At 39.0% G+C, this 13,287-nt stretch overlaps 1 protein-coding gene across 2 annotated transcripts in view; it reads left to right on the top strand.

The window, feature by feature from the left end:
* vps8 (VPS8 subunit of CORVET complex) overlaps positions 1-13,287 on the top strand; it is a 543,230-nt gene that overhangs the window by 30,765 nt on the left and 499,178 nt on the right. For both annotated transcript variants that reach the window (XM_060827508.1, XM_060827507.1), the window contains exons 10-13: positions 2,847-3,000; positions 5,112-5,171; positions 5,607-5,714; positions 9,376-9,456. In XM_060827508.1, coding sequence (XP_060683491.1) covers positions 2,847-3,000; positions 5,112-5,171; positions 5,607-5,714; positions 9,376-9,456 — 403 coding nt within the window. The remainder of the gene's footprint in view (positions 1-2,846; positions 3,001-5,111; positions 5,172-5,606; positions 5,715-9,375; positions 9,457-13,287) is intronic.

Here is a 13,287-nt window from a genome sequence, read left to right as displayed (position 1 = left end):
ATATCTTTCCCCTCTTACCCTAAACCTATGCCCTCTAGTTCTGGACTCCCCACACCAGAGAAAAGACTTTGTCCATTTATCCTATCCATGCCCCTCATGATTTTATAAACCTCTATAAGGTCACCCCCTCAGCTTCTGACACTCCAGGGAAAACAGTCCCTTGCCTATTCAACCTCTCCCCATAGCTTAAAACCTCCAACCCTGTCAAGAGACATATCTCAATAAAATATATTATCAAAAAAGAACCTACTTATTCACTACTGCGGACTTATTGTAAGGCCAGGCTTAAAATATCCACTTATCTGTTTCTGTGCTGTGACCTCTCCCAGACAGGTTCCTCCAAGATCAGTTGTGAATTTCACTGTTTGTTAATTTTCCTAGATGCACTCCGATGTCTAGCAATACATGAATTCAACAGCAAAGGCAGTAACTGTGCAGGTTCACTGCTCTATCAGTTAGCAATGTGGGTTTCTTCCTCTTTCTCTTCTCCTGCATTGACTTCACCACGTGCTTCTTTTGTCTGTTCGACTCCTTTTTAAAAGTGCTGTAGTTTTGACTTTTTTTTCCTCCAAAGTTCCAAAACAATGTAACAGCATATGAAACAGTAATTGCTGCTCCTGGAATTCGAGGAAATCACCTCCAACACCTAAAATACCACAAAAAAAGGAGCAGCTGTTACAGCCAGAACATTTTCCCATCCTACATCTTGGATTACCCAGAATCCCATGATTTTCAGATTAATTTTATTGTAGGAAATGCAAGAATACACAAGATTAAACACGCCAGTGATGTAAATGTTTGAAAAATCTTAAGTATTCACGTGATGACAGAAAATTCATCCACACTTTTTGGAATATTCTTGTGAGACCAAGGTTTTGGATTAATTAGTATCTTTAATGAATATGTTCACACTTGCTTTTAGTTGTTCTGTTGTTGGTCATAATTATGCTTTCCTGCAGGGCAAGTTTCTGTTGATATGGTTTTGAACGAGCAGCCAGGTGGCACCAGATGACACCAGCCTGTTCATCAATGCAGCCTTCCATAGACCAGTAATGGTGGCAATGTTTCTTCCTGTGGCTAATTGGGGAGGGAGGGGTTTACTGAAAAATGAGTTACATGGCTGTAGGGCAAATATGAGATCACTTAGCTGATTCACCTCTGCATTAGTTAGCTTATTGGTGCACAGCAAAAAGGGCTGCTGTGTCAGCAACATTCTATTGCAACATCATTTATTACTTTCACCAGAGGAAGAGAAAGTTGGGGGAAAGCTTAGGAACATAATGTATAACAAATGCTCTTTTTCAAATCCTGCTTCATTACACAAGACTATGGATTAGAAAGCTTGCTTTGGTTTATGACTGGCTATATTAAATTTAAATATTTTGTGTTACCAGTGATCAATGTACTTCTGTTTAAATACATCACAGTTAAGTCTATAATGTATTATTTGAAGCTTTCGTTGCAGTCTGCACTAGCTGGGGAATGCAAAACTAGAACAGGAGAGTTTTGAGTTGTTTTACAGCCTAACCTGTGTTGAGTACCATTTGTCAAATGAAAAGCTGCATGTGTGCAACACAATCTTAAAATGCACTGAATGGAAGAGGGGAAATAGAAACTTGAGGGATTAGATTAGATTAGATTAGATTTACAGTGTGGAAACAGGCCCTTCGGCCCAACAAGTCCACACCGACCCGCCGAAGCGCAACCCACCCATACCCCTACATTTACCCCTTACCTAACACTACGGGCAATTTGGCTTGGCCAATTCACCTGACCCGCACATCTTTGGACTGTGGGAGGAAACCGGAGCACCCGGAGGAAACCCACGCAGACACGGGGAGAACGTGCAAACTCCACACAGTCAGTCGCCTGAGTCGGGAATTGAACCCGGGTCTACAGGCGCTGTGAGGCAGCAGTGCTAACCACTGTGCCACCGTGCCGCCCACTGATTATACCAGCATAGAAAGAAGTTGAGTCTTGGGCCCATCATAGAATCATAGAGACGTGCAGCATGGAAACAGACCTTTTGGTCCAACCGTCCATGCTGACCAGATATTGCAACTCAATCTTGTCCCACCTGCCAACACCCAGCCCATATCCCTCCAAACCCTTCCTATTCATATACCCATCCAAATACCGTTTAAATGTTGCAGTTTTGGCTCCTTTTGTAAGCCATGCTGCATCTACTCCATTGTAGACTGCCCCTCGTCCACATTGTCTCCTTGAGGCAAATTCAACATGAATAACTTACACTTGGCCTTCAATCATAAATAACTTCAGGACATATATCTTTCCTCATACACCTGCTGTTCAACCTGGGCAATTGCCCTTTAAGGATTATGTGCACCCCATCCCTAATAACTGAAAGTTCGTGCAATGGAAGAAAAAATAATGACTTAATTTGCGGTACTTTATAAATGCACAATTTTTGCGAGCTATTTAATGGGATATAGCTGTTGCTGGCAATGTTAATGTTTGTTACCCATTCCTAATTGCCCATGAGGAATTGGGAGAGAGTTATTTTTCTGAGCCATTACAGTCATTTTGACGTGGTTGGTGTGGTTTGGTGATGTTTTAAGAAAGTAGTATTCCGAAAAATTAAGCATCAAAAATTATGTGACAGTCAGTTTTGATTTACATTGGAACTGTACAATGATTGCTGTAAGATTACAGTGGAAGGATTTGAAAATCCAAATTAAAATTTCTGGTTTTCTAAAAGCAAGACTTTTTTGCTTTTATTTTAAATTGTAATCTAGTGGGAGATTAAAAAAAACTTGCTGCAAATATAATACACACAGCTAAAGGATCTTCTGTATCTGAGTTTTGTCTTATGACTTTTATCACAGGAGAGTAATGGGAGTGAGAACATGTGAGTCCCGCTGTTTGTTTAGTGGAGCAAAAGGTGAAGTTTGCTGTATTGAGCCTTTACTCGTAAAGGCAGAGCTGAGAGATCATCCGATTACACAGTATGCACTACTGGCAATGGCGTCTTTAACCAAGGTATACAGAAAATCGTTATTTAGCTGTACGCCTCTCTTAGTTTATCAACCGTCTCCTAAGGTGTGCAATAATATGGCAGTCCATTTGAACTCATTTTCATCTGCAGTTGACTACTCAAATATTCACAAGGCTGATCAGTGATTACTGTTCCTTTGATTTCAACATCTGCCTTTCTGCTCGGAGAGCTTTCTCATTGAATTTCATCACCAGGCTGATTAACTATATATGAGTTGTGTTTTTATGTATCATTTCTTAAGGTTAAAATTGGAAGGGTGGTTGCTGTGGAAATAGAATTTCAAATCTGTGTGCTCTTTGACTTTGCTTTTCCCCCAGCGTCTACTGCTAAAGTCCTGTAATCAGCATTGTCCTTAACCTTTGACAGTTAGTTGGAAAGTACAGTTAGATGCTTCACCTTTGTCCAAGTAGTCCAGTGTCTCATCAATCGTCAGTGTGATCACAAACCAGATACTGTGTTTGAGTTCCTTTTTCTTGTGCTTATTTTGGAATTGTTTGCAGAGGTACTTGGGCTTTTCTTTTCTATTTGTTCTTCCTTAACCTAGAGGACCAAATAACTCTCTTCCTGGTCATTGTACTACATGGATTTGAAACCTTGCTTCATGTTATTAGACCCCTTGCTCCAGTTGTGCTAAAGGGCCTAAAGCTGACACAGGCTTCCAAAAGTGGGAAGATACTCCATTCTGAGAATTGATGTCTTTTAATCTGGTCTGTATGCATTGAAATGCTACCCAGAGTTATGTAGAAACCACCCAATGTAAAAACTGCCAAAAATTTCCTACTTTATTTGAAAATATTATGTTTTAAAATAATTCCTGAGTAATTAGTAATATGAGAATAAGATGAAAATCACACAACACCAGGTTATAGTCCAACAGGTTTAATTGGAAGCACACTAGCTTTCGGAGCAACGCTCCTTCATCAGGTGTTGTGTGATTTTTAACTTTGTACTCTCCAGTCCAACTGGCATCTCCAAATCGAGAATAAGATGAGGCACGTTATTCAATCTTCCAGTTGCTTTGTAAGACTAAGCAGTGCAAGGACCATCTAAATGCAGACTTGAGACTGTACTCATCTGAATATTCAGCAAATTAAGTGATACAGCTGGGTTACTCAGCAGCAGCATTGCAGAGCATTAACAACTGATTTAAAATCGCCAGGATTGTGGGTTCAGTTCAGTCATCTAATTGCCTGGGTAATTGGTGATGTTTATATTAAGGCATTACAAATTCCCTTTCTTGCTTTTTGACACCAAGCAGTTTGAAGGTTACTCATCATTTGCTGGCAATTGAAATTGATGTTATATTACTGGGAAGTGCTCCCAACCCTTGGGAAAACCTGTTGGCCTGGCAAGAAATTACTTATTTATTTAGTGAATTGTCAAGGTAATTTCACCATTGAGAAGAAGGCTTCCTACAAATCACTGGGATGAAATATCACCTATGATTGTGTTTTTTCCACTTGCTAACATGTCCTGGACAATGGTTATTCATCAATCAATGTCACGGAAGAGATTACCTGTCATTATCATGTGGCTGTTGGAGAGAAATTTTTGTTGTGAATGCCCTAAATTAAAGCAGTGAACACTATTTATTGTCAAAAAAGGCCATTAGTGTTCGCAGTTTATCAGTGTACCTTTGCGCTCACAAAAGAATTCACAGAAAAGATTGTCGTAAGGCTGAGACTTTATACTGGCTCTGCGGGAATAAATCTGTAACAGTTGTAAAATCCAGTTCATCTGGATGACATATTTTGGCAAACCTTGCAGTAAAACACCCACAAAGAACAGCAGCAGGCTAACATTAATCATTAATTATGAAGCTTATTGGGCAAACTTGGGGTGAATCAAGAACAAATATTGTTTAAATTTATTTTAATATTATTTACATTAGAAACACACTAATATTACAAATTATATCTAGATGTAGGAAAATAACACGTTGGGGAAGGGAAGGATCATTAGAATTTTTGTATTCTTATTTTGGAGATATTTATTATTTTGAGAGTGCTGGTTATGTTTTTCTTAGAAAAGGGAATTGGGGTGATTATTGTTTTTAAGAGACCGATAAACTTGGAATTATTATTTTGCTTTTAAGGTTTTGGTCATTGGATTGAAACCTGCATTGAAAGTTTGGCTAACATTTCCATATGGAAGGGTAAGTGTTTTGGGATATCTTTTTGTTTTGCTTGCTTGTTTCTCCAAATGGTATCTTACCTTACCTCAATGAAAATAATTGTGTAAACTTGGAAATGCAGCACAAACGACAGCAGAGCTTAGTTATTCCTTGGTTATTTCTGCATTTCCCTGTGTGGAAAGTATCTAGTCTCTATATGATGCAGTCCCAGAATATAGCTGAGGGAGTGAATACACACCCTTTGCTGATGCACTGTGCCATACTGTATTCACTCTTCAAAGGAACAGGCATTGAGTGTATGCTTTGCAATAAACTGATGTAGTGCAAAACAGCATGGTTATTTAATCAGATTTCTTAAGTGGAGAAGAGTGAACTGTTGCCCTGTCTGAATATTGGCCTTATCATAAGGTTGAATTAAAATTTTGACTTGTTTTTTTTTTTCCCCTTTACTTCCAGACAAATCCAGCAAGTGTTCCACTTCTCTCTTGGCAGTTTGTTGCAGTGCAAAGTGCAGTTACACCAATGCTGGCCTTCTGTCGAGGGGATGCTATTCATTTCCTTTTGGTAAGTTTACCAATAGGCCATTTGAATTTATATTTGTAATTAATTAGTTGAGGAAAAGTTCTCCCATTTTTAGATCCTCATTTGACAGCAATATTCTGCATTAGTTATTCATTGGCTCCAGGACTGCTTATTGGCATCTAAATACATTTTAAATTACTTTAATCTTAACTAAGGTTGGAACTTCTGTTCAAGCTGGATCTGCTTGAATTCGCTCACTCCCAAGCTATGAGAACATGTGGGCTTAGTCCCAAAGAAATGTTATTTCACCTCAAGATCTGCTATTCTGTTTTGGAATTTTATTGTTGCAAACAGGTTATTAGAGGCACTAAAAACAACATTGTGGGAATTTTGCATTTACAGAGAATTAAATTCTTAATCAATGTAATCCTGTTTCAGTTTTTTGCTTGGCTATGCAGAGGGTGGTGAGTAGGAGACAGTTAAGGATATTATATTACACAAAGGATATGAGAGTAATGTAAAGATTCTCTGGAATGGCACAAAGAATAATGTAATGTTGGGGCAGGGAAGCCTAAAAATAGGTGGCAATATCTACCAAAATGAAGTGGGCCAGTGGTTAAGTGAAAAGTTTCCAAAATACTGAAAGATCTGGAGACGATAAGTAGTTGATGATTATTTCCATTGGTCGGCTCGCTGATAGGTGGGGATACACATTAAAACCAAGAGAACTAAGTTTAAAGATTTTTTCATATGTGGTATGTTTCATCGTATGTAGATATTGTGGTGTAAACTAAATTTAATTTAGAAGGCTATATCTAATGGAGGACTAAACGTAAACTAAATAATGTGAAGAGAGATTTTGTAGGTTGGACCTGTACTTGTTGGATTACAGAAGAATGAAATGTGACCTTATTGAAGCTTACAAGATTCTTAGGGGACTTCATAAGGTAAATGCAGAAAATGGAAGAGCCTGTGGCCAGAGGCATACTCTCAGAATAAGCTGTCGCATGTTTATGACAGATGAGGAAGAATTTCTTCGCTGACGGTTGTGAATCTGGATTTCTTGACCACATAGTGTCATTAAGGCTGAGATGGGCAGATTTTTAATCAGTAAGGGAAGCGAGGATTATGGGAAAAAGGCAAGAGAGTGGATTTGAGGATTATTAAATCAGTCATCATCTCATTGAATGATGGGGCAGACTTGATGGGCTGAATGGCCTACTTCTGCTCCTATGTCTTATGGTCTGACTTGGATTAAACTGGACACTTGTACAATAATTTCAAAGATACTAGCATCCTTTTAATGGATGTTATCTAGTTAGTTCTATTCATTCATGGAATGTAGGACTTTGCACTGAGTTTGATTAGGGATAATTGATGCCACACTGTGAAATGCTACTGTGATGAGAAGGGCAGTCATACTTGTTTCACCTCATCTTTGGAATTTAGCTCTTTAATTAATTTTTGTTCCAGTGCTGCATTGAGATCTGGAGTCACATTGCCTAGGCCTATCCCAAACTGAGCATTGGCCAGCATGTTGTTGGTGAATAAGTGCGTTGTTTTAGTATCATTGATGATTGCTTTGCTTGTAATTGAGAATAGACTGAATGTTGATGATTGGCCGAACTAATGTCCTCCACTGCTCAAAATATTTAACCTTCAGCATTGCAGGCAGAGTGCAGACGGAGGCCCAGAACCCAGCTATTTCTTGATATCTGGTGGAATGAATCAAATTGTATGAAAAGCTGACATCTGTGCTAGCAAGGTCTTCATGCAGAGATTATTCATGTGTGAGTTGACATCCTAATCGACTTTGGAGGTTGAAATTTATACCGCAGCACAATCCTATTTTTGATTGTGATATGATCCTGGTTGCTGGTACGACCAGACAACTCAGATCCCAAAATGAAGTCTGGCTTGATAGATCATATTTAAAAAAAATTTAGTGCAAGGGCTTGTCAGTCAGTGATAGACACACAGACCTGCAGAGTTTCTTTATAACAGAATCAAAGTCTATTACACACAAGAAATCCATGAAAACCAAGCTATCTAGATATAGAAGACAGTTTAGAAAAATCTTCAATCACGCAGATTCAAATCCAAAGAAATTAGTTTTATATCAAATCTTTAAATTATTCTTAATGGTTCTCCTCAATTTCTTTCCTCTGATATGTGGAATCTTCTTAACTGAATACTTACAAAACTGAGAGCTTAAACATCCTCAGCTATTAATAATCAGCAGATTCTGAGCCAAATTCTCCTGGTTTGGAGACTGCACAAACTAAACTTTTCGACCGAGTTGACTGTTTTTTGCTGAAATGTCCTACACTCCAGTGAAGAGAGAAACCGACCTTGTTTCTGACCCTAAATAGGTCGCCTCGAAACTGCACTAAAGGTTTTCAATTTCTGGGTTTTTGAAAATAAGATCAAAACCTGCTCATTCTGAACTCAAAAACAAGCATTTATTTCCCTGTCTTAAATCACCACAGTGTAATCAATTTTCCATTAATACTGTCTTATAGCTACTTGCTTTCTGAGCAATTCTCAGAATTACATCATTGTTCTCTGACCTTGTCTTTCTTTTTAAAGAAAACCCTTCAGAGAATAGCAAAATTCTATAAGCCACTATTTAGAATTCCAACCTCCTAAAAATGATATTTATTTATTTATCCATAAAAGTAGCACAATACCTGAATGTACAGTCCATTTAGGAGCTGTATCTTTAGATGGATCTAAACACAGTTGTGACATTGTAGCCTGTACCATGTACCACTGAAACTGTATTCCCATGTTCTGGAATTTTGATTCCTTAAAAAAAAGACCATTGTGAACGTAAAACTTAGAAAGTACAGGCCCTTCGGCCCTCGATGTTGTGTCGATCTTTTATTCTACTCTAAGATCAAACTAACCTGCATGCCCTTCATTGTACTATCATTCATTTGCCTATCCAGAGAATCCCTACAGTGTGGAAATAGACCCTTCAGCCCAACAAATCCATACAGACTCTCCAAAGAGTAATCCACCCAGACCCATTCCCCTACCCTCTTACTCTACATTTCACCTGACTAATGCATCTAACCTACACATCCCTGAACACTGTGGGAGATTTAGCATGGCCAATTCACTGAACCCGCACATCTCTGGATTGTGGGAGGAAACTGGAGCACCCAACAGAAATCCACGTAGACACTGGGAGAATGTGCAAACTCCACACAGTCGCCTAAGGCTGGAATCAAACCCGGATCCCTAGTCCTGTGAGGCAGCAGTGCTGACCACTGAGCCACTGTGCAGTCCAAGAGTCGCTTAAATATCCCTAGTGTATCTGGCTCAACTACTACTGAAGGCAGTGCATTCCATGCAATCACCACTCTCTGTGTAAAGAACCTACCTCTGACATCTCCCCTAAACTTTCCTCCACTCACTTTAAAATTATGCTCTCTCATGATTGCCATTTCCGCCCTGTGAAAAAGTCTCTGGCTTTCCACCTTGTCTATGTCTCTCATCATCTTGTACACATCTTGTGTGCTGTAGAATCTTTGGAACTTGGTCACTGTGTTGATCAAGGCAAACAATTTGGTTGTGCTCATGTCTGTTTGTGTTGTACGTTTTCATGTATTATTTTGGTATGTGTAGATGTGATAACAGTTTGGCCTCATCTATGGTAGAAATTAATGAGACGGTAACCTTCTTTGTATTTTTGTAGGTGAAGAAAGATGAATCTGGGGCTATACATGTGAGCAAACAGAAACAGCTGCACCTCCACTATGATCTCATCAATTTAACGGTATGTTTTGATTTTGTAATTGTGTGTAGATGTCTGTCTGTTGCATGCATGAATGTACACTTGTCTTTAAACCGATCTAACTGAGTTGGCGGTATGGTGTTTGCACTTCCTTACAAATTTCATAATGCTGGAGAGGAAGTTTTTTTTACATTAATTCTTAATGCTTTCCATTGTCTCTTACTGCTGCTTGCTGATGAGAAGCAAATATTTCACAAACATAAAGAAAAATGTTTTTCAAAGTAGCACATCTTTCCTTGGTTAGAAATCTTACCAGTTATGCTGGTATGGACGTGTGGGTGTTGGACTGGGATGTACAAAGTTAAAGATTACACAACACCAGGCATAAACCTGTTGGACTATAGCCTAGTGTTGTGTGATTTTTAACAATTGTGCTGGGATCTTTCCAAGTGATGTACTAGGATTTCCATGCCTTCATCTTCTTGAGAAGGGTCACTAAATTTGAAACATTAACTCTGCTTTCTCTCTCTGCTTTCTCTCTATAAGTTCTGCCAGACCTGCAAAGTTTCTCCAGCAATTTATGTTTTTGTTTCATTTTCCTGCATTCTCAGTTCTTTATTTTAGTGTACCTCACTTGTCTGTTTTCTTGAACCCTCTTATTTACGCATGAGTTCAAAACTGAGAGTTAGAGTGCCTCGCTGAGGGCGATTACCTGTGAAACGCAGGCTGATGCTAAACAACCTTTTGTCTGTGACTTGTAAAGATGCAGATGGAGGTTAGACAAGATCTTTTCCACAGCTTCTTTCTGAAAATAAAACTTTTGGATAAGCTGCTTGTGGAGGAGTGGGGAAACTGCAAAAGGGACCTTTGCCCTCAAAGATCATTCAGGAACCTTCTTTTCACTATTTTATTAAGATTATTTGTTACTATATTGTAACTTAGATTAATTAAATATTGCATTGCTGACACTTGCTATCCTAACTGGTGATGGGATCATTACTTCACTTAAACCATGTATCTATCTCTCAAACAATGGCAGAACTTGCAAGGGATATTTGCAGAGATGTTGTTGTATTGGACTGACTGATCCTACTTAGCAGAGTGCATAGTGTGGGTCTGAACAGGGGAGGTGGCACATCAAACAAATATCGCAGATCATAGAAAAATAAATTGACACAGAACATAAGGGAAATAGAATAATACATTTCATAAGGAAGTAATTTAGCCTTTCATCAGTGTGTTGGCTCTTTGCTGGAGCTATCCACTTAATCCCACTCACTTGTCCTTTCTTGATAACTTTGTTCTTTTCTCTTCAAGTATTTATCCGATTCCCTTTTGAAAGTCACTGAATCTGTTTCCACTGCCCCTTCCGGATGACAATGACACCTGTTTTTAAGAAAAATGGATTTTCTTGCTTATAATTTTGCTATCCTGCTTATAGATCTTGTGTCCATGTCCTGAAATCAGCATCCTCTGGCACTGCTGCTGCAAGTTTCTCCTTATTGACTTCGAACAAAACTCTTTGAGAGTTCAGGCATCACATCAACTCAACTCCAATCAAATCAAATCAAATCTCCTCTTAACCTTCACTATTCTGAAGAGAATAACCCTGTTTTTTTTTCCCAGTCTTGCCACATGGTTAAAGTCTCCCATGACTGGTACCATTCTAACTGAACTCTTCCGTACCCGTGATGTTGCAAAGTGTGGTGGACAAAATTGACCAGGAGTGCTCTCAGTTATGTTATGGTGTGAAGATGCTTTTGTTGGACCGGGGTGGATAAGGTCAGCAGTCAGACAACGCCTGGTTGTTGTCCAACAGGTTTATTTCAAATCACAAGCTTTTGGAGCATAGCACCTTCAAGTGAAGTGAAGAGAAGCACAGACTTTAGAGGCAGAGGGGTCAGAAGATTGCACAAATGGTGTGAGTGATGTGTCGACAGTCTGAATAATTCCCCCACCCCACTCCCATCATTTCTATGCTCTTTTGATCCCTCCACCTATAAATTCCGTGCCTGTGTGCTTCTCTTCACTCCACCTGATGAAGGATCAGCGCTCCGAAAGCTTGTGATTTCAGATAAACCTGTTGGCTATAACCTGGTGTTGCGTGACTTCTGACCTCACTTATGCTAGCCCATGTTTTATATAAAAACCTCCGCATATCTTCCTGGCACTGGTCCTGAACTCCTGTACTAATAAAACCAAGGCTAGGACCATAAGAATTAGGAGTAGAATTAGGCCATTTGACCCTTCAGTCTGCTGTGCCAATCAGTAAATCATTGCTGATATGACTGCCCCACATGATTTACCTTCCTCTCCTTATAAAAAAAATGTCTACCTCTGCCTTAAAAATATTCAAAGTTTGTGCTTGCACCAGCTTTTGAGAAGACAGTTCCAACAATGCATGAGTTAAAAAACAAATTCTCCTCAAATCTGATTTAAATGGACGTGTCTTATTTTTAAATAATAATGCCTAGTTGTGGATTAAATGCAAAAATGGAAACATCCTTTTTACATCCACCCTGTCTAGACCCATCATGTTTCAATCAAGTGACCTTTTTCTTTTTTAACGCCAGTAGACAAGTTTAACCTGTCCAACCACTTGCCATAAAGCAACCTTTCCACAATCAGGATATAAATCTAGAAAACCTTCTATGAACTGCTTCCAATGTGTTTACATGCTTCCTTAAATCAGGAGAACAGTAATGAACACAGTATTCCAGATTTGGTCTCAACATTGCCCTGTATATCTGCTGAGATCTGATCAGTGCCTTATATTAGTTCATTATACCTTCCTGCTCAATGTCAGTATGAAATCAAAAATACTGTGTGCTTCTTTAACACCTCTCTCAACTTGTCCTGCCTCTGTTAATGGTCTGTATAAACACACCCAGATCTCTTTGCTTCTGAACACCCTTTAGAATGGAACTCCTTATTTTGTGCTGTCTTCCCATGTTCTCTGTACCAAAATGCATGGCCTCATATTTATCTGCATTGAACTTCACCTGCCCCTATCGGTTACTCAACCACTGCGGCAATGTGCTTTGATAGTTCTACACTGTCCTCCTCATAGTTTACAATTCTCCCAGATTTTGTGCCATCTGCAGAGTTTGAAATCGTCCCTGAGACCAAGATCCGTGTCAATTATATTGTCACAATCCGATTGGAATAATTATTTCACTATTCCATTAGCCATACCAAAATGTGTAGAGTGTAAGTTCCCAAAGATACTGCCAAAATGACTAAGTCTCATAACCGACTGCTACTCAGGATAAAAGCATTTCACGCCAGGTTTCATCTGCACCAGAAAAATAACTATCAATTGTAACACACTTTAACAAAAGCAGTAATAAGAAAAGTTTTCTGATCTACTACTATGCACCTTAAATTGTACCCCTTCACAATGCCCAAATGTGGGTATACAGCATCAGGCTTAAGACAGTGAAAAGACAAAGGGTTTAACACACACAGTACAGATCGAAAAAGATTATATACAGAGTAAGCAAAATTCCACAGATCAAGAGGTCCAGAGCACCAGGTGGAAAGTCACTTTCTCATAATGTTTTTGATTTTCCACTGATGACAGGGTGAGAGTAATTCTTTGATTTGATGTTAATCAAGTGAGCATTGGATTTTTTTGTGAACAAATTCTTTCTTTTAAGGTTTCTTGGTTGTTCTGCCTTTTCCACACAGTGAGGTGAAATCAAGATGGATGTTTTTTGTCTGCAGGCTTTGTTTTGCTGCTTTTAGCACTTGGTACTTTTTCACACTCGACAACTCAACCATTCAGAGAGATCCTGTCAGGCAGAATTACCTTGCCTTGAAAGATTCACAGTGTCACTCACTCTCCCTCTTGCTGCTTCAAAAAGCAACATT

This window comes from Hemiscyllium ocellatum, chromosome 7 (genome assembly GCF_020745735.1).
Source record: "Hemiscyllium ocellatum isolate sHemOce1 chromosome 7, sHemOce1.pat.X.cur, whole genome shotgun sequence".
In the NCBI taxonomy this organism is placed as follows: domain Eukaryota; kingdom Metazoa; phylum Chordata; class Chondrichthyes; order Orectolobiformes; family Hemiscylliidae; genus Hemiscyllium; species Hemiscyllium ocellatum.
This window is presented reverse-complemented; position numbering and strand designations above follow the sequence as displayed.